At 44.1% G+C, this 21,723-nt stretch overlaps 1 protein-coding gene and 2 long non-coding RNA genes across 4 annotated transcripts; 2 read left to right on the forward strand and 1 right to left on the reverse strand.

Annotated features, from left to right (window-relative positions):
- The first annotated feature begins 199 nt into the window (after positions 1 to 199).
- Positions 200 to 21,376, forward strand: tat (tyrosine aminotransferase). 2 transcript variants are annotated; one of them, XM_031285424.2, is made up of 12 exons: positions 200 to 412; positions 1,757 to 2,064; positions 2,375 to 2,479; positions 2,718 to 2,785; positions 3,643 to 3,801; positions 5,129 to 5,267; positions 5,526 to 5,578; positions 18,284 to 18,436; positions 18,548 to 18,676; positions 19,499 to 19,582; positions 20,162 to 20,260; positions 20,392 to 21,376. In XM_031285424.2, exons 1-12 carry the CDS (start codon positions 408 to 410, stop codon positions 20,530 to 20,532), a joined length of 1,443 nt encoding a protein of 480 aa, XP_031141284.1. In that variant the 5' UTR covers positions 200 to 407; the 3' UTR covers positions 20,533 to 21,376. The 2 variants fall into 2 exon arrangements, with proteins under 2 accessions (XP_031141284.1, XP_031141285.1); XM_031285425.2 differs by lacking the exons at positions 20,162 to 20,260; positions 20,392 to 21,376 and adding an exon at positions 19,661 to 19,877 and having other exon boundaries at positions 19,499 to 19,622.
- On the reverse strand, positions 894 to 1,747 carry LOC116040172. The gene is made up of 2 exons (XR_004102600.1): positions 1,008 to 1,747; positions 894 to 970 (listed from the first exon to the last, which is right to left on the reverse strand). It is a non-coding gene; the product is annotated as an uncharacterized LOC116040172 (long non-coding RNA).
- On the forward strand, positions 5,603 to 8,230 carry LOC116040171. Its single transcript, XR_004102599.2, has 2 exons — positions 5,603 to 6,044; positions 6,744 to 8,230. It is a non-coding gene; the product is annotated as an uncharacterized LOC116040171 (long non-coding RNA).
- Positions 21,377 to 21,723: the final 347 nt, after the last annotated feature.

Raw genomic sequence — 21,723 nt, forward strand, 5'->3', positions numbered from 1 at the left:
ATTAACAGTATATTTTCAGCAACAACAAAAAAAATGCATCCACTATTTGAATATTTAGGTAGGCTAGTTTTACATTTCATCCCTGCTGCTGCCATATTGACGGACTTTGTGCCCTCTGTGTTTTGATGCCAGCGCGTGACGCACTCCTGCAGACGCCGCTGAGGTCCTGATGCATGCCACAGCCACACCCCCCCCCCCGAGCTGGTATGGTTCTGATTAGTGCTGTTAGAGGGGTGTAATGGTCCAACCCTCAGTGTCCACCAATGGAAATATGGGCAGGGCTCAACACCCATCTTTGGGTCTCTTGCTATATAACCGGCGTAAAGCCCTACGGTTCATCTTGTGTAACATAAGGCTAATTAACGCGCGCTACAGCTTTTTTGAAGAGTCTTTCTGTTGCATATTAAATGACGTAAGTACAAGTATGATTTTGAATCTTATTTGATAATTTCAATTAACGCTCTGTTATTGAACAAATGACATATTAATGGAGTTGCAAGCATTAGAAATGCATGTTTTTTTTAAACTGTTTTGTTGATGTTTTGGTGCAATATGTTGTTGTAAGTATATTTCCCAAAGTCTCTTTGTTTTGCACAACAATAATTTATCATTTATTAATTATCTCTTATAATTCTCTTATTAACTCTGTCGGTTCAACGAAGAGGGTTAACACAAACAGAACAGAATCGCCTTTGGATGATTGAAAAATGAAATATTATGAGAACCCAGCAGAATTAAGAAAGGAAGTCTACCTAATATGTTAATCTAATATTAATGGTTGCATATATGCATAATCAGATGCGATCTATATCATATTTAGATAATAATATTCATTCTGAGTTTTATTTTATAATAATTCAGAATTTTATGCACAATTTTGAGGCAGATTTTTTGCAGTTGGACGTCAGTCGAGTAATCTCCACTGTGATTCATATCCTCTACTCAAGTATCCTTAAAAGTAGTAATAACCCTGTAAAAATACTCTGCTACTAAAATAGGCCTATCACTACACTATTTTAACAACTAAAACACAGCAACACATATTAAATCCGTGTCGTTCATCACGGGACTAAATGTAGGAAGCCATTTAACTACTAGGCCTACTTACTTTTATGGCAGAAGCCCAAATATCAAGGGGAAATTAACAAAACTCCAAAATCTGCGGGTCGGGCAGGCAAGACGCTCAGCTTTTGAGACGCTCCCACTGTGGTATTAATATGATAGGCTATCCATGGGTATTAACCTTAATATGGGCGCCGAAATGAAAGGCAATAGGTCCGCGGAGCACAAGCGTTGCTCAGGTAGACGGTGTGGCCTGGTCTCTCCCGCACAGATAGCTGTCAGTTTCAAGCGGGTTTTTTTTAGGAGATAGTTTATGAAGATAGCCGTCAGGAATTATGGACAGACAGACAAAACGCACGCTTGCACCATATAGACCTTTGTATGGGCCCCCTTTGGGCTGGGGTTATCTGTACCCTTTGACCCCCCCAACGGCATGCCTTGGGTTATCAATTCATTATATGTTATAAGATGATCACATAGTAAAATCTAAATGTGTAAAGTAACTACTAACTATTGGCTCTCTGTCAGATAAATGTAGTGAAGTAAAAACACTATTTCCCTCTGAACTGAAGTGGGAAAGTACTGTAGCATAAAATGGAACACTCAAGCTAAGTATAAGTACCTCAAGATTAAATTTAAGTTTGAGTAAATGTATTTTTCTGCTCCAACACTCATCGTCCATCACCTTCATCAGTTCCAGGCTGGATAACAAGTGTAACTTGGTTCAAATGAATGGGAATGGAGTCCACGGGAAAGGAACTGTCAATGGCAAAAGCCTGAATGGGACTGGAGTCAGTGGGAATGGAGTAGTACATGGGAACAGCATCCACCACGTCAGTGTGAATGGCAGTTTGTATCCGTCCAAAACCAAGAGCCGCAGGCAGAGATGGGAGGTGAAGCCCTCGGAGATGGCCAATAACACGCTCAATCCCATCAGAGCCATCGTGGATGGGATGAAGCTCACTCCGAACCCGGATAAACCCATGATCGCACTTTCCATAGGTGAGCAATAAATCAGTCAACAGATAAACACTCTTTAGGTCAATCTAATATTGTGTGATTATAATCAATAAAGACTACCCCCTTAGATTTCCAATTTGTTTCTAAAAAATATTAGAAATAAACCAGACCAATAACTTACCTATATGATATGAAATGTAATGGCATGTTGTCCATGTACTGAGTTCTTACACATGTATGTGCCCTATATTACATGACTTTTTTCCATGTGTAGAGGGATCCTTTGTTAAATGCTTAATCACTGTGTTCTCTCCCTGTGGACTGATTGCTGGCTATCACATCTGTTCTCCAGGGGATCCCACTGTGTTTGGAAACATGCCTACAGACATTGCTGTACTGCAGGCCATGAAAGACGCCATAGACTGCCAGAAATACAACGGCTATGCTCCTTCCGTTGGTAAGTCACACTAACCAGTAAACACTACATCTAAAGCAAACATCTTTAGGTTTGCACAGAGGAACCAGAAATTGTCTGATCTCAGTAAATAACATACTATGTGCTCATGTTTACCAACCCCAGCAGTCAGTGATGTCCTGCTGTAGTGGCAATTAAAGAATTTGATTTTATATATATATATATATATATATATATAGAATGTATATGCACTGTATATTTTCTCTGTGTCCAACCACAGGTTATCTGAAGAGCCGACAGGCAGTGGCCAACTTTTACACCTGCCCTGAGGCTCCCCTAGAGGCAGAGGTGCTTACTCCTTAAACACCTCATACTTTTGCTAACATACTTTTTTATACATGCCTTTTCATCCTCATTCCTCTGCAGTGCTACCTTGGAACCTGAATGACAATATACTATGACAACCTAAAGTACACGTGTCAAACTTAAGGCCAGTGGGCAAAATCCGGCCCCTGGCAAATTTTGATCCGGCTCTCATACATATTTATATATATATATCATTTCAATGTTTTTGATGTTTTTTGGCATTTTTTCGATATTTTTGCCGACCAAACTGTAGGTGAAAAGACTATATAGGACATGCAATAATACAGTCAAAGATAAAAAAAAAAAAATACTTTTTGGGGGCCTTTTTCCCTTTATTTCAGAGTGAGAGACAGTGGATAGACAGGAAAGGTGGGAGAGAGATGGGGCATAACACGCAGCAAAGGGCCGCAGGTTGGATTCGAACCTGGGCCGCTGAAAAGGCCTCAGCTTATATGGGGCGCACGCTCTTACTGGGTGAGCTAGAGGTCACCCCTAGTCAAAGGTAGTTTACTTTTTTGATGACATAAAAGTCTAAACTCTACATGTCATGGCCCTTGATGTGATTCTCATTTCCAGTGTGGCCCTTAGGGAAATTGAGTTTGACACCCCTGACCTAATGGCATTGTTATAAAAAAAAAAAATTACTTCCAGCAGCATTATGTAATAAACACAGTACTTGCAATATTATGCAAGAGTGCATGTGTTGGAGTTAATCTACTTGTTACAGTGACTTTATTCTCGTCAAAGACTAGAAACTGTTGAGTGTTGTTGTTTGCATGGATAAGTGTTTTTGGTGTCTATGTTTTTCAAAGTAAAGATCACCACCCTCTCTATTCCAGGATGTCATTTTAACCAGTGGCTGCAGTCAGGCCATTGACCTGGCTATCAGTGTCCTGTGTAACCCAGGGGACAACATCCTGGTCCCATGCCCAGGCTTCTCTTTATATAAGACTCTGGCTGTCTCCATGGGCATCGAGGTCAAACTCTACAACCTGCTGGTAAGTAGGAGCAGGTACCATCCCAACCTCCACTATACTGTTTATTCTTTTGTGTCTATTCACTTAGCCTCACTGACTATGTTTACATGCACACAATATTGCTGTTTTTGCCCATATACTGGAAAAGACAATATTCCAACTAATCTGTTTACATGGCTAATGAAAGTGAATATTCCACTAATATTCCCGTTTACATACAGCTGTGCAAAAATAGGATTTTTTAAAAAGTTTTCCACCGGTGGCAGACTCGTTGGACCGTGCGAACCCAGCCTCCCTCTTCCATTCCGTCAATCAGCGTTGCGATGTTTGTGCATATTTAAAAACCTGTTGATAGCCAAGTCTTTCATAATGTTTAAAATAACATTTTTTGACCACAGATCTGGGATTTTCCTTTGGCCATGCATCTCTACCACAGCCTTGCAAACTTTTGGCTATAGTTGGTTTGTGTACAACAACCATAGCAACGCACAGAGCTGACCCGAAGCCGTAAACAGGCAAGAGGACGAAAACTGTTGCACACTGCGGTAACAACTCTGACTGAGACCCATATTCCCAATGTGCTATACATGTCCAAAGAAAGCTCCTAAAACCTGAAAAATACCTGCAATTCCCATGTTTCATTGGAAAATGCTAAATTCGGGAAAAGGCGTCATTCGGAATATTGAAAATGGAATATGCCGTTTACATGACCCGCATCAAATTCAGAATATTGTGATACTCGACATAGTCTATATCCACGACGTTCCACTTCCGGGATTGTTCAGGTGCCGCCGGAAATTCCGGATGTCCCTCATTTCAGCCGGATGTCCGTCCCCTTCCTCTTTCTTTGTGTTGGCGTTCTAACCTCCGGTGGATTTGTGAGGACTATGGTTAACTGCTCCTCAGATCTCTGCAGGGTAAATCCAGACAGCTAGCTAGACTATCTGTCCAATCTGAGTTTTCTGTTGCACGACTACTTTTGAACGTACACATGTTCCACCAAAACAAGTTCCTTCCTGAGACTATTTAGCAGAGGCTCCGTGGCTCCGTCCGGAGCTTAGCACAGCCCAAGACGATTGTGATTGGTTTAAAGAAATGCCAATAAACCAGAGCACTGTCCTGTGTGGACTCCGCAGACCTTCCTTTCGCAGCGCTGTGGAGGAAGGTCAGGCAATGCGAGACTATATTTGGCATAATAGTGGAATATAAGTGTGCGTGTAAACATACTCAATGTAACAGGTTCCTTTCTCATGTTTGCAATAGTAACTATTCCTAAACATCTTCAAGTATTATTATCATACACAATAAAGTGTCTGCCCTCACCCAGACAATCATCTTTGATTTGCAGCCAGAGAAGTCATGGGAGGTTGACCTGAAACACTTGGAGAGCCTGATTGACGAGAGGACATCCTGTCTGATCGTTACCAATCCATCCAACCCGTGTGGTTCTGTGTTCAGCGAGGAACACCTACAGAAAATCCTCAAAGGTCAGCTGCAGTTCTGCCGACTTGGCATGTTTATGTGCGATGTGTCGCCATTTTTGTTTTCTCGAAGTGCCCAAGACAAATTTCTCCTAAAGGTGACAATAAAGGCATATCTTATCTTCTCTTTAGAAAAATAGTTAAAATACATCAAAAGCTCTGAATTGGCATCACAATTGAAGTCAGTGGCGAACATATGGATTATCACATAAACACAGCATTTGTGTCTTAGTGAAACAATCAAATGTTGCTTGTTTTCCCCAGTGGCCTCCAGACACTGCATTCCCATTCTGGCTGATGAAATCTACAGCAATATGGTGAGTACTACCACAGGGCTTGGCCCTTTGTAACACCAGATCATTTTTTAAATTTTGTTTCAATGGTGATTTACAGTTTTACCGGGCTTTTTCAATGTAAAAAAAAAGCCACACTAGAGTGTTGCTTACTGTGCTCCAGGCTGCAACAACAAGCGCCTGGAAGTAAAGTGGCTGCTACCGAAACCAAAACTTGCGCGTGTTAAATTTGGATCCCGATGATCAGATCCGAAACCAAATTTTTCCAAACTATTCCAATAAAAAAATTGTTGGGACCGGTTCTCGATGCCCAATCCTAGTGACAGCAGAGGTTGTGTTTTATTTGGGGGTATTTGCCCTGGATCTGGACCATGGGTGGACAACCCTTCATCAGAACAGTGGGGATTAGGGGGCATGTTCTGTGAATGAGGCCTGGAAGCAGCAACCAGTAAGATGGGTACGCTGGATGAGCAGGGGGCATGGAGGTCAAGTCAAGGCAAGGCAAGTCAGCTTTATTGTCAATTTCTTCACATATACTAGACATGCAGAGGAATCAAAAGTTCGTTTCTCACCATCCCACGGTAAAGAAGAAAAAATGCACAACAGATAATACAAGACATTCCTACCACAAGAGTAAAAAAAAAGTGCTCAACAGATATGGACATTTTTTCCTAACACTTAAAACAATAAACGGCAACAATATCACAAGACAATATCACAAGACAAAAACTCAAGAATGTCACAAGCAGCAAAACATATTATATGATGTGCTGTGGTAGAGCAGAAAGATGTGCAAAAAATGCATCAGCAGCAACTTCAAAGTGCAGAGTTTTTGTGCAAAAAGATGCTATGTACAAAAAGAAACAGCAGCAACTTCAGAGTCCAGAGGGTTTTTTTTTTTTGAGGGGGGGTAGAGAGAGGGGAGAGAGTTCAGTTTTCCTGACAGCCTGGTGGATAAAGCTGTTTGCTAGCCTGGTGGAGTGGGCACTGAGACTTCTATATCTCCTCCCAGAGGGCAGGCGACTGAAAAGACTGAAAAGATAGCTATCGTCGCTCACAATCATGGTCGCTTTTTGGGTGAGGCAGGTGTTGTATATGTCTTTCCAGCTCTGTTCACTATGTGCTGCAGGGCTTTTCTGTTGTTGTCAGTGCAGCTCCCACCCCACACAGTGATGCAGCTGGTGGTCAGCAGGGGGCAAACAGTGGGTGTGGGCCAGGGTGATAGCATTTTAGACTAAAGCGTGGTTTATGCTTCTGCTTACAGAAGTTTGTTTCTCTCACTATGACTCTAGAGTCACTACTCACTCTGAAGCTAATCACCATCACTCTCTCACTCACTCTACCACACACACACACACACACACACACACACACACACACACACATGCCAAAGAGATCGACGCACACACCAACGCAAAAAGTATAAACTTAAGGCCACTTACGTATGCTCCGCCGAAAGCTCTGCGTGGAGCATCCGCAGAAGCATAAATCACGCTTTAGGCCGTGTGCATGGACAGGTTCAAAAGTGCCATCCAGTTCTAATATAATGATGAGTTTTTGTCACATAATTGACTAAATGCCTATTCCAAGTTGCTGCTCTCTTGGAGGAAACAGCATACATTACCTCAAATAGTATCATAAACTGAGGGGCAAATTTACAAAGAATTGCCCTTTTTTCTGATTTCAATTATCCATGTGGCAAAGTATAAATGTGGCCTTTGTGCCAAGAACAAAGTCAGCAGAACAATAGCAGAGAGAAAAGGAAAAATAAAATGTTAAGACCGCGAGCTACAGGTCCTGACAGAAGAGTTGCTGCGGCATTCCTCAAAACTTTAGGCAAGGAATTTAAAGGTGACAGAGAGATTAAATATCCCAGCCTGTCAGTGCTGTTTTTGTTTTCAAATGCACACCTTCTGACTGAAAAGGAAGAGGACTTAAAGCAGAGGACACTAGACAGTGGGCAACAGTTTACGTCCTCTTGCCTGTTTACGGCTTTGGGTCAGCTCTGTGCGTTGCTGTTCTGTAATTCTAACTAGTCAGCAAATAAATGGACAAACGGTAACTGCTTCAAACGAGGATTCTTTACTTGCAGAATTTCAGGCGTGAACAGGCATTGCATCTCAAAAAAAACCTTGCTCTTTTTTTCATTTACGTCAATTCCTAAACGTAATCCGCACTGCATTATGGGCAATGTAGTATTACTCAATGTAACCTTTTAATCAACAATTTACATCAATAAGGAATGACGCATTTATGTATCTCCTTGAACATATTCAATCAGTAACTCAAATTCAAAGTGCTTAACACCCCTAACAATAAACATTAAGTTGCAACAGTTGCTATGGTTGTTGTACACAAACCCACTAGCCAAAAGTTTGCAAGGCAGAGATGCATGCCCAGAAGAAAAATCCCAGATGTCTGCTTCAGTTACCACTTACTCTCTGAGGACGCTAATAATTTCCTTTTAACTGTACGTGTCCACAGGGGCGTTTGTGTGTAGTGAAGTGTATATTTATTGAGTTCCAAAGAATCAAACAATCAACGATGAAGGTCATAATATAAATATGTACTTCTTACCAACTTCAACACTCAATACAGAACACATTCTCCACACACACAAGAGAACCAAAAAATAACAAAATTATAGATTTCAAAACAGACCAACATGGCGGCTCGTTTGACTTTTTTCCGCTTATTTTACGAAAAATATTTCACAGAAATGTGTTCCTGAAAATGAGAAATAAGATGCTGTTGCTAAATCCGTCTTCATTTCTGACAATGGTCAGTTTAAAAGATTTTTGTGAGTTTTCGAGAGGCAGCAAGTCAAGCTGGATGCCTCTTGATTTGCATAAATTAGCCTGGACCTCAACTTTATGCATATAAGGAGCGGGCAAGCCCCGTCTCTCGAAAGTCGCCGCAAAACTACCAGAATGCATTGCAATGGCTGCTAGACAATGAATGGGAAGTGTGAAAATGACGCTAGTTTCCTTTTATTTTTTATTTTTATTTATTTTATTTTTATGTCACGTTACAAAAAAAGGATCCTAAAGAGGTCCATGCAGTGAGAATCACGTTTGAGGCAATGTAACGTTCGCTGTGTCTGCACCGCACCTCTGCGTGTGTGTGTGTGTGTGTGTGTGTGTGTGTTGGAGCTCTGTGAAAAGATTATAATTATAAGATTTTAACAATATAAAAAAGAGACTTGGTATAGGATTGGTATCGGTCGATATTCTGATTTGAGGCATCAGAATTGGGGAGAAACAAAGTTGGATCAGTGCTCCCCTAATATCTGCTTCATCCCCGGTACAGTCCGTTATCAATGTCGGCCTTGGAAGTCTGTACTGGTCAAACTTTAGTTTAAGGTCATGTAGACATGTACACAGATATTCACACGCACAAAGACTCCTGTACACACACACACACACACACACACACACACACACACACACACACACACACACACACACACACACACACACACACACACACACACACACACACACACACACACACACACACACACACACACACACACACACACACACACCTTTCAGTTTTTGGTCTTTATACAGCTACAGTATGTAGAAAAGGCCCCAAAGTTATGTTAGTGTTGCAATTATTTAGTACAGTTGACCATATTGTTTATGCTTCACGTTTACTCTCGTTTATTCAGTGCTTATAACAGGGTAGCCAAAGTGCATGCTGGTTGTATATTATATTATTATTTATTATATATTATAGCTGACGTCACACGGTTAATTAGCAGTAAGATAGTCGGTCAGTTGGAGTGTAGTTGTGAGCAGCATTTTCTTCAGAGTGTGCGTAAATGAGAAGAAAACCACACACCCATCTACCCATTATCTACATTACATTGATGGTCCTTCGAGCCGGATCACTGGGTTTACGTCAGAGATGGAATTACATCCAGAGTATGATGCTAGTGGTGCACGTCCCAAACGGCATATTCGCCCACCTGTGCGCTATGCAGATTATGAAGTCGGTCATCTAGACTACATCGGTCAGAGGTACAGAGAGGAATTAGAGAGTACTCACCAGGAGGGAAAGGCCAGGATGACATCCCTCACCTCCCCTTATGACTCCCCCCTTCGCCTGCAGAGGAGGGATGCTATTCTTCAAGAGATGGACCTGGGTTATAGGGCTGAGAGCCAACAGCACAGCCAGAAGAATCAGCTAGCCCCCCAACGGTTTCCAGAGAGAGAGTTTAGGGAACAGCCACGAGATTACTCTACTCCCCTACCTCCAGCGCTGCACCCTATACATCCACATGAGGACAGCCGAGTTGAGTTAGATGACATTTGTCATGAAAGACGCCTCCTGCAGCAGACACAGCGGCACATGGCATCGGATTTAGTCGAGCTTAGAGAGCTGCAAGCAGATATGAGACAGTTAGTAGATGCTGTTTGCAACATACAGAGGCCAACATCTTTTCATATCAGAAAGCCAGAGTTAACGGTGATGCCGCCACGGCCACCTGTTGAAAGTGAACCTAAAGCTGAGGAAGAGGATGATTGGCCTGCACCACCGCCATGGCCAGCCCCAGTAACGGATGAACTCCTGCCTGGTGACCCACCTATGCTACATCCTCTTATCAGGAGAATAGATGAGGCTCCAAGAATTAAGGAAGAAGCTCAGCCAGCCCCAGCTCCTGGCATGTTCGTGGGCCAGCCACAAGTTAGCCACTCAGCACAAGGGGCCCATCCACCTCCCTGGTTCAAGCCCGTTCAGCTCCGGCCGCACAGTTTATCTCCAGCTGAGCCCAAGTACTCTACGGCTTATGGTGGTCAACGAAGTGAGCTTGGCTGCAACCCAACGCCCCCACAGCGACATCTAAGCATGGCGTGGACACAGCCACTGCCCTTCAGATCACCTGAGGGTCATAACTCCAACGTCCCAGAGCCAAGTTACCGTGGGCCACGCCCAACAATCCGCAACTTCTCAAGTCGGGACCCAAGTGAGTTTGCACGGCTCAAGATTTCATTGGAGAACCTCTTACCACATGATGCATCTGAGCTGTTTAAATACCAAGTGTTGGTCGATCACCTGCAACTAGAAGAAGCCAGGTTAATAGCAGACGCTTACCTTAACTCCTCAACACCCTTCTCAGACACAATGGTTGCCCTAAATGACAAGTTTGGCCAACCACATCAGATAGCGCTGAGGCGTATTGCTGCTGTGATGGACTCACCAGACATAAGGCGGGGAGACTCTGCTGCATTTGAGAAGTTTGCACTCCAGATACAGTCACTTGTGGGAATGCTGAAAACACTAGGCCACGAGGGTGAAGTGGAACTACAGTGTGGCTCACACGTTGCTCGTCTGCTGAGCAAGCTGCCACCTGAGCAGAGAGCCGAGTTTCGCCGCTGCATGTACCATCAGGGCACACAAACCCACACCTTAACTAATCTTTCGGAGTGGCTGAAATACGAGTCTTGGTGCCAGGACTCTGAAGGACAGTTAGCTGTGAGAGGAGCTCAGGAGAAACCGGTGTCCAGACCTGAGGGTAGGAAGGGTAAGCACCCCACCACTGTCCTCCATGGTGTGAAGGACACCACTAAGAAACCAGAGGCTCCAGTGCCAAGCGGCTCTTTCAAAGGGAACAAGAGCAAGCCATACTGTCCATTCTGCAACAACGAGGAACACTACCTCAGTCAGTGTACAGAGGTATCCAGGCTAACAAAGGATCAGCTGACCGAATGGATAAAAAGCAACAAGAGGTGTTGGCGATGTGCACGGCCACACCAGGCGGCCCAATGCAACTTAAAGAAGACATGTAGCCTTTGCCAAGGGAAACACCTCCAGGTGCTGCATGAGGTGAATATGAGGTCACCTAAGGAGGCAGCGTCAACACAGGCAGCGGAAAACCATGGCACAAGGGGCACAACAGAGGTTCTGTATCTAGACCGACCCACTGAAGGCAGTCGGGTCCTTCTGAAAGTTGTCAAAGTCCGTATTCACCATGGTGACCAATCGATCAACACCTACGCCATACTTGATGATGGTTCAGAGAGAACTATGCTGTTGCCAGATGCTGCAGAGAAGCTAGGTGTGCAGGGGACTCAAGAGGACCTGCCACTACGCACAATTAGAGAGGAAGTGCAGACCCTCAGGGGTGCATCGGTGTCGTTCTCCATTTCTTCGCCATCAAAGCCAAAGAGCAAGTTCAAGATTACAGGTGCATTCACCAGTGCTCGCATTGGACTAGCTGCCCATACCTACCCCATGGAGCAACTCCGGAACACCTACAAGCACCTTATTGGCCTTCCCATACGGACCCTTACAAATGTTAAGCCCCTGCTTCTCATTGGGAGTGACCATCCCCATCTTGTCACTCCCATTGAACCTGTCAGATTGGGACCTCCAGGTGGGCCTGCGGCCATCCGCACAAGGCTGGGCTGGACACTGCAGGGCCCAGCAAGTGTAGTCCGTCACCTGGCCCAACCAAAGCAGTGTCTATTCACCACAGTAGCACCTCAGGTGAGCAAGCTGATGAAACATGTTGAGAGATTATGGCAAGTCGACAGTGTCCCATTCAGAAGCGAGAAACTAGTTACTCGTTCAAGGCAAGACCAAGAGGCCATCAGCATCCTTGAGACCAAAACCTTCAGGGTAGAGGTTGATGGCATTCTACGTTACGCCACCCCGCTGCTCCGCCGGAGAGACATGCCACTCTTTCAGGCTACTAAAGAAGTCGTCATGCCCAGCTTACGAAGTGTAGAGAGGCGACTGGCCAGAGACCCTGCACAGGCAGAAGCCTACAGAGTGGAGATGGAGAAACTGATAAAGGCAGGCTCTGTCATCAAGCATGGACCAGAAGTTCTAGCCGAGGAAGGTTGTGAGGCATGGTACATCCCTCACCATATGGTGAGCCATAATGGCAAGAATCGGCTGGTATTCAACTGCTCCTATCAGTATCGAGGGCAGAATCTCAATGACTATCTGCTGCCTGGGCCGACCTTAGGAGCATCACTGCTGGGGGTTCTGCTACGATTCCGCGAGCATGCAGTTGCAGTTAGCGGAGACATCAGAGGCATGTTCCACCAAGTTCGCCTCCTCCCAGAAGATCGTGCTCTCCTTAGATTTCTTTGGCGCGATGTCAGTCAAGAAGGACCTCCTGCAGTGTACGAGTGGCAGGTGCTACCGTTTGGAACAACATGTAGCCCATGCTGTGCCACATTTGCCTTGCAACGCCACGTCTCTGATAACACCCAGCCAGATGAAGACGTGAGGATCTCAGTCGAGAAATGTTTTTATGTGGATAACTGCCTCCAGAGCGTCCCCACAATTGCTGAGGCAAGGCACCTTGTCGACAAACTACGAGCCCTTCTTGCATCTGCAGGCTTCGATCTCCGTCAGTGGGCCAGCAACGACCCAGGTGTAATAAGTCACCTACCAGAAGAGAGCTGCTCAGCTAGTGTTGAGTTATGGCTGGCTCAGAACAAGACAGATACCCCAGAATCTACTCTAGGGCTAAGCTGGCTCTTCCACACTGATGTCCTTGGCTACAAGCATCGTCATGTGGAGTACGGTGTCCCCACGATGCGTAATATCTACAAGGTGCTAGCGAGTCAGTACGACCCCTTGGGGTTCATCCTACCCTACACCACCAGGGCTAAGATAATCGTCCGACACCTGTGGGACAAACACAGGGGATGGGATGATCCACTACTACCGCAGGAGCTTCTGCAGCAGTGGAAAGCCTGGGAAGAAGAACTACAAGTTTTACCTCAAGTCACCCTGCCCCGACCGTACTTGTCGAAGGACGTGGACATCACACTTCAGAGAGAGGTGCATGTATTTTGCGACGCCTCAGAAGAGGCTTATGGCTCAGTGGCGTACCTCCGGACCACTGACAGACACGGTGAAGTTCATCTGTCATTCTTGATGGCCCGTTCCAGAGTTGCTCCCAAGCGATTTCACTCTATGCCCCGATTGGAACTCTGTGCTGCCCTTACTGGTGCACAGCTCTCACAGGTGCTGAAGAGGGAGCTTACCATACATATTGATCAGACAACCCTTTGGTCAGATTCCACAACGGTGCTGACATGGCTGAAGTCTGAATCCTGCCGATTCAAAGTCTTTGTGGGCACCCGCGTGGCCGAGATACAGGAGCTGACTGACAGGCATGCCTGGAGATATGTTGATACCGCAAGGAACCCTGCTGATGACGTAACACGAGGGAAAAGGCTTCGAGAGCTTGTTCAGCCAAATAGATGGAGCCTGGGACCCACTTTCCTCTTGACTAGTCCAGACTCATGGCCAGAGGACCCCACTGTTGACCAAGCAGAAGATACCTCAGAGCTGCGCAAATCTACCTTCTGTGGAGTCGCCACAGTTGCATCAAGCCAGTCTACTTCAGACATGGGCCAGTACGGCTCTTGGAAGGAGCTGCTGGAAGAGACAGTGCAGGAGCTGCATGGGGCGGCCAACTCTAATGATAAGCCCACAGCTGAAGACTACCGACAGGCTGAACAGCTGATACTGCAGAGGGCTCAGAGGGATTGTTTTCAGCAAGAATACAGCCTACTGAAAGCTGGTAAGCCAGTCCCCAGCAGCAGCCGACTTCGCACGCTGTCTCCGGAGCTGGATGAAAGGGGAGAGCTCATCCGGGTTGGAGGACGACTCCGTCGAGCAGAAGGCCTAGAACTGACCACTCTCCATCCAGTCATCTTAGACCCAGGTCACCGAGTGACTACGCTTCTGATCCAAGACTTTGACAACCGCCTCCGCCACCCAGGTCCAGAGCGGGTGTTTGCCGAGCTTCGACGCTCCTTCTGGATCCTGCGAGGGCGTGAGGCTGTCCGGCGCTACCAGTACAGCTGCGCTGACTGTCGACGATGGAGGGCAAGACCTACAGTGCCGAAGATGGCAGACCTGCCATCAGCCCGTATGCGCCTTTTCAAGCCTGCTTTCTATTCTACAGGGATGGACTGCTTTGGGCCATTTGAGATCAAAGTGGGCCGACGCCGGGAGAAGAGATGGGGGATCATCTTCAAGTGCCTCACAACTAGGGCGGTGCACTTGGACCTCCTTAGCTCTATTGACACTGACGCTTTTCTGATGTCCCTTTGTCGGTTTATCGCCCATAGAGGAACGCCTGCTGAGCTGTTCTCCGATCAGGGGACAAATTTCAAGGGAGCTGAGCGAGAGCTCCGCGAGACCTTTGTTGGAATGTCTAACGAACTGCAACATCTCCTTGCACCACAGAAGATCTCGTTCCACTTTAACCCCCCAGCAGCTCCCCACTTCGGAGGGGTGTGGGAGAGGGAGATACGCTCAGTTAAGAGTGCACTCTATGCCACCGTTGGTGCTCAACCTGTTCCTGAAGAAGTGCTTCGCACCGTACTGACTGAGGTGGAAGGGATCCTCAACAGTAAGCCCTTGGGTTATGTTTCTTCAGATGTCAGCGACCCAGATCCAGTGACCCCCAGTGTTCTTCTTATGGGGCGGCCTGATGGTTCTCTACCGCAGGTAGTCTACCCCGAAAGCGAGCTCATCTGTCGCCGACGTTGGAAACACTCCCAAGTTTTGGCTGACCACTTTTGGGCCCGTTTCATCCGGCTCTACTTGCCGAGTCTGCAAGCTCGCCAGAAGTGGCAGGCTACACCAGTTGATATCGCAGGGGACTGTGTAGTGATGATCGCTGATCCACATCTTCCGAGGGCCCTCTGGCCCATTGGGAGAGTGGTCAAGACTCATCCCAGCCCTGACGGGCACATCAGAGCCGCTGATGTAAAGGTGAAGGAGAGAGTCTACACCCAGCCAGTTGCCAGGCTGATTGTCCTCCCTGCACTTCCTTCTGGAGAAGATGGAGACAGTTCTACTCCTGCCACTACACCCCAGCCATAGAACTTTGTTGCCTTTATTGATGAGCAAATGTATTACATATATTTGGGGGCGGCTGTAGAAAAGGCCCCAAAGTTATGTTAGTGTTGCAATTATTTAGTACAGTTGACCATATTGTTTATGCTTCACGTTTACTCTCGTTTATTCAGTGCTTATAACAGGGTAGCCAAAGTGCGTGCTGGTTGGTATATTATAGCTGACGTCACACGGTTAATTAGCAGTAAGATAGTCGGTCAGTTGGAGTGTAGTTGTGAGCAGCATTTTCTTCAGAGTGTGCGTAAATGAGAAGAAAACCACACTCACACTCAAACGTACAAAAGGAACAAGGAAGAAATAAACAGAAAAGGAACATCTCTCAGCTCTTCATTTATTTACTCACGGGATATTTGGCCTTAAGTGGTGTTCTGGCCAACACACCTGCGTGAACTTAGTGATAACCCTACAACTAGCACCAAGACTGAGTATCTACCCATTATCTACATTACAAGTATGTTCTTTTAAAAGTCAGTGTTAAATAGCATATAGTATTAATTGTGGTGCTACTTTTGAAGAAATTGTTAGTAGTGTGATATGAAAATGGACACATAGAGGTTTGGTCTGTCCATTCAACAGAGTATGAGGTTAATTAATCATTTACTGTATTATGGAGAGAGAAAAATGAGGGTCTATGTCTCAATCGTCTCTGCAAAGTGCAGGGAGAATCTTGTAGTTGATGTGTGAAGATAACAGAAGTAGCTGAAGAGAGTACAGTAGAATACTAGAAATGAAACAGCTAAAGTAAACAACTACACCAGCACTACCTAGGAGTCCCATCCACACATTATATACATTATATACATTCTGTAGAACGAAACTTTATTTCACAGCTACACAAAAGGGAAGGCTTGCATCTGTGCTTTTCCTCGCAGTGCGACTGGAAACGTTTAGAGTCGGGGTTGTTGGGTGCATTCACAAAACCCCCACCATCTGACAATTTGACCAGAATGACTTTGCACTTTTTGGCAGCATGTGTTTGCAATTATTGCATATGTGTTGGGTTGTGGTGCAGCAGGAACAGGGGCGGAATGGGGGTGTGTGGTGGGTGGTGACCACACGCCCCTTTTTCTTTATGATGTGAGGGTTTGGAGGGTAAGGGGCCAGGGTGACTGTGAACTGCACCACCCAAGCAAGGCTCAGTCAGAGGGGCATTATCCCCCTGTCCCTGTCCTCCATAAGACTCTCGGCAGTGAATTATGTTCTTACAACGCATGTCTGAACTGTCTGGTGCAGAGCTTCTCAAACCTTTTGTATTAATGTACCCCTTTTGAAAAATCTTTCTCAGCCAGGTATCCCCTGAACAGTGCAAATCATTTGTTGGTACAAAGAAAAGCCTATATAAAGAGGTACAATACAGTGATCCACCATCATCACCATCTGATTTACTAAACAACAACCTTAACTGAAAAACTGTTGCTATTTCAAATGTTTAGAATCCATCTCCAAATTCATTCATATTTACAGTATAATTATTTTAGAAATTATGCATGTTTGATATTGTTTAAACGAACACTTACATAACACTTACATAACGTACCCCCTGCAGTACTCCTAGGAGTATGCTACCCCCATTTGAGAAACACTAGTGCATGTTAAGTCAGGCATTATTGTTATAATCTTGCAGAATAAAATGTTTCCTTTTTCACACTTTTAATTCATGCATATCTACGGCTAGTGCTGATATAGTTAGTAATTGCTCCATGTGAACCTCTCCGTACTGATCATAATGTGTTATATAATTCTATGTGTACTTCAGTAATACTTTATTTCAGAGGGGGAGGTCTGTCGAGTAAGCTCAGACAAGCACAAGCCAAAAACTGCTTGCTATGCAGGCATGTTGGAAATTGACTTTGCTGTTGTGTCATCCATAGTAGTCTGGCCAATAGGACGCGGGGCAGTTCCCCGCTTCAAAGATACTGATACTGGGTTTAATGAGAACCAGCTTTCTGTGGAAGCGTTGCAGACTCTGGTTACAGACCATCACCATCACCCTTAGCCTCTCTCTCTCTCTCTCTCTCTCTCTCTCTCTCTCTCTCTCTCTGTCTCTCTCTCTCTCTCTCTCTCTCTCTCTGTCTCTCTCTCTCTGTCTCTCTCTGTCTCTCTCTCTCTGTCTCTCTCTCTCTCTCTCTCTGTCTCTCTCTCTCTCTCTCTCTCTCTCTCTCTCTCTCTGTCTGTCTGTCTCTCTCTCTCTCTCTCTCTCTCTCTCTCTCTCTCCCTCTGTCTGTCTGTCTCTCTCTCTCTCTCTCTCTCTCTCTCTCTTTCTCTCTGTCTCTCTCTCTCTCTTCCTCTGGTTTCTCTTCTATGATCAATAAAGTAAAATAAAAATTGTTTTTTGTTATTTATACAAGAGATACAGCCATTTTGCCTATAATGCTTGTTTTGTATGAGTAAGAAGCTGAGGTACTGAAAAAGTCTGAGGCATGCTCTTTGTGTCATATGATTTAAAAAAAAAAGATTTCCTTATAGTAATAGGTTAGATCATTTGTAGCTTTTAAGCTGTACTTTTCAATAGCTTAACCTGCTCAACAACCTCATTCCCAGTGGAAGCAGGCAGTCGTACAGCTGACAAACAAAGTTTGCAACTAGGTAAACATAGAGGCTAAAGGGCCAGATATATTTCAAAACAGGAATAACACAGTGAGTATTGGTTAGGGCTGGGCGGTTTTATTGACTTTTTAAAGCTAGTGTGTGTAGTTTCTGTCTCCCCCATGAGGAATTCTAATTAATGACAACAACACTGTCAGCGTGTCCACATGATACAAGCCTTCCGTGATCGCACACATTTTGCCATCTGAACATATTTCATTTAGTTCCTACTCCTGTCCTCAGGTTTTCCCAGGTTGCAGTTGTCCTTCCATGGCGTCTCTCAGCAGTGACGTTCCCATCCTTTCCTGCGGTGGCTTGGCTAAGCGCTGGCTGGTCCCGGGTTGGAGAATGGGATGGATCCTCATCCATGACAGGAATGATATATTTGGATCCAAGGTATGTAGGCTTTTTTGTGCATTCTTCTTTTAACAGAAAGATAAAAGGAAGACTCCAATAGATCACTGTTACATTTACCTAATTGACACGTGCGGTATGTCTCCTCTGCAGATTCGACAGGGTCTGGTGAAACTGAGTCAACGTATTCTGGGAGCCTGCAGTATCATCCAGGGTGCCCTGGAAAGCATCCTCAACAACACACCTCAAAGCTTCTACAACAACACCATTCACTTTCTGAAGGTAAACAGGGGGATAATGATTCATATATTCTTACCATCTCTATATTTTACTGGGACTTGCACTTCAAATAGTTGTCTTAATAGTCGGCTAGTCTATATCCACGACCTTTCACTTCCGGGATTGCTCTGTTGCCGCTGGAAATTCTGCTGTATGTCCTTGTTTCAGCCAGGTGTCCATTACCGCTATCTGTCCAATCTGAGTTTTCTGTTGCACAACTAAAACTACTGTTGAACGTACACATGTTCCACCAAAACAAGTTCCTTCCTGAGACTATTTAGCAGAGGCACCGTGGCTCCGTCCAGAGCTTAGAGCCACCCAAGATGATTGTGATTCGTTTAAAGAAATGTCAATAAACCAGAGCATGTTTCTTTCCCATCCCGGATTGCTGTGTGGACTAGCCAGACCTTCCTCCGTAGCGCGGTGAAGGAAAGTCTGGCAATGGGAGACTAAGAGTCGGCTGACCCTTACATGGGTCGTGTTATTTGTGCAAAGCAGCAACTACTCCATGTTGCCATACATAATATGTTTTTATCACATTCAAATTTGTATGACATATTTTCACATATTCAAATATGCAAATGTGTACATTGTGCACCATATGTAAGCTTAGAAGCACAATATTAATATAAAAACTAATATATGTATTTTGAGGCCCTGTTCTGGAACAATAAAATATGACATGTTATATATATGTTAGATATGTTAATTGTGTCTTCAGTCCTCTTCTACTATGTTTGTAGTTTTTTTTTTAAACTTGACTGTGTTGCAATATAATATGTATCACATGAGACCGATTGGATGATTTCTCCTTTTCTTCCTCAGACCAACTCTGAGATTTGTTTCAGTGAGCTGTGCACCGTCCCTGGCCTGAACCCGATCATGCCTTCAGGAGCCATGTACCTCATGGTCAGTACTAAAAGTGTGTGTGGTTTATTTTAACTATGTATACTCTACCAGTCAAAGTGTGTCCAGACTTTTGACTGGTACTGTATTTGTGTATGGTTTCCTGAAATGTATATATCCCATTTAAACTATAAATCACATGAGATATAAAAATGTCTATGTGAATTACCAGCTGTTACATTACAGCACCTCAAAATTGATTGCCGTATGTATAGATAAGTGAAAAAAATCAACTGAATTCAATTAGTATGTAATTTTGAGTAAGTCAGTGATATTTAATTTTGACCTTTTTATATATATAAATATATAAATGTATATATATATGCAGGTGTTATAAAATAATATGATGCTACAGTTGTTTTACAAGAAAAAACATATCTTAAAATACACCAGATGAGCCAAACCTAATGGACAGTGTAACATGTTACATTATAAATATTTCACTTTCATTCATTGTAATCTAATCTATCCATGCACGTTAATCATCATTTTACAGTATTATATTATATTAAAGGAGATTTGGATATTAATTTGAGGTTCTTATAAAAGGAAATGTGTGTGTGTGTGTGTGTGTGTGTCCAGGTGGGGATTGACATGGATCGCTTTCCAGACTTTAAGAGCGATGTGGACTTTACTGAACGGCTGGTGACCGAGCAGTCTGTCTTCTGTCTGCCTGCCTCAGTAAGACACCTTTTTCTGTAATTTATCCATTTGTCCCAAGATCTTTCTACACACTTACATTTAGAATACAATGTAAAAACGTGTGTGACCCCTTAAATGCCTGAGAGTATCCTTGTTCTGCCCTCTCCCAGGCGTTTGAGTATCCTAACTTCTTTCGCATTGTGGTGACCGTGCCAGAGGAGATGATGGTGGAGGCTTGTGGTCGGATCAAGGAGTTTTGCGAGCGCCACTATTGTTCCGGCAGCCACGACAGCAATTATCTGGACCAGTGATGCGGCGGAGCTGGACCAGTCTGACGCCATGGGCCTCATGGAGACCAAAGCCCAGAGGATGCTAGCCACATACTGTGTACTGAGCTGGAATCAGCTTTAAAATGTTATTCCACTATGTTAGGAAATTAGAGCTGTAGAAATCTGATGTCAAAACTGTGGTAATAATGTCATCACTGTGGCAACAAAAAGCTTGGAAGCAACATAACTGATGGTCCATTGATGGTGTAATTTTTCATGTAAACCATATGAAATGAGTAAGAACTAATATTTATATTTTATACAGGCAACATATATTACTTTTTTTGTGTAATGCTTTGTATGTCTATAAATGTACTCTGATATAAACTGCAGGATCGTAGACTGTGCATAGGGACAAAGCGCTTCACGTCATACTCCGCGTTATTATGGAACCCATGCAACTTCTAGGCAAGACCTGCCCTTCAATAGCATTCTCACACTACTATTGGCCAGGCGTCCATGCTCAAGGTCAATGGCATCCATAATAACGTGGAATTGACGAGAAGGCAACTTCACGCAATATAAGTCAATGGAGAGCAGAGAGTTGTTTTCCCCTCCAGTGGTGGCAGTTCCTAAATGTCATCTGTCTCTATACTGTCACACACCAGCTGGCTTCTTTTCTGAATTGAATATATATTTCAATATGCATTTTTATAGACATTATTATTGATAATCTTCTGCATACTTTGCTTGTGCTAGAAAATGACTTTCAATGCCACATTAGACTCCTTTGGCATGCCTTTTAAGCAGAACCTTCTCTGTATGTTTGCTTTGTTTGTATATTAATTGTGTCATATTAAATCATATTACATATGTATATATATTTTTTTCAGACACTAAATATATTTTTCAGACACTAAATTGTATTTCTTTTAATTGTTCTGTTAATAGTTACCTAAATAAAAACATATTGACATAGCTCTCAGAACTAAGCATGTTGCACAAACAACACATAAACCAATAGAAGACTGTGAACAATAGCATGGGTTTTGATCAGTAAGAAACTTATCAGAATCATCAAGAGAACCCCCAACGCAAAATTAGACATCTACAAGAAAATGTTACTGGGGCTGAATGCTCTTTTGAACCTAAAAAAATTGAAAAGCCCTAAATCATTCAGAAATTTGCTTCACATGGATTTACAATCTGTGCAACATACCACACTCTATCTTT

This window comes from Sander lucioperca, chromosome 7, assembly GCF_008315115.2.
Source record: "Sander lucioperca isolate FBNREF2018 chromosome 7, SLUC_FBN_1.2, whole genome shotgun sequence".
NCBI lineage: Eukaryota > Metazoa > Chordata > Actinopteri > Perciformes > Percidae > Sander > Sander lucioperca.

Bases quoted from the DNA above. Each gene is read 5' to 3' on its own strand.
- tat (XM_031285424.2), top strand. The intron at 18,437-18,547 runs GTATGTAGGCTT...TCTCCTCTGCAG, and splicing joins ATGATATATTTGGATCCAAG to ATTCGACAGGGTCTGGTGAA. The intron at 20,261-20,391 runs GTAAGACACCTT...GCCCTCTCCCAG, and splicing joins TCTTCTGTCTGCCTGCCTCA to GCGTTTGAGTATCCTAACTT.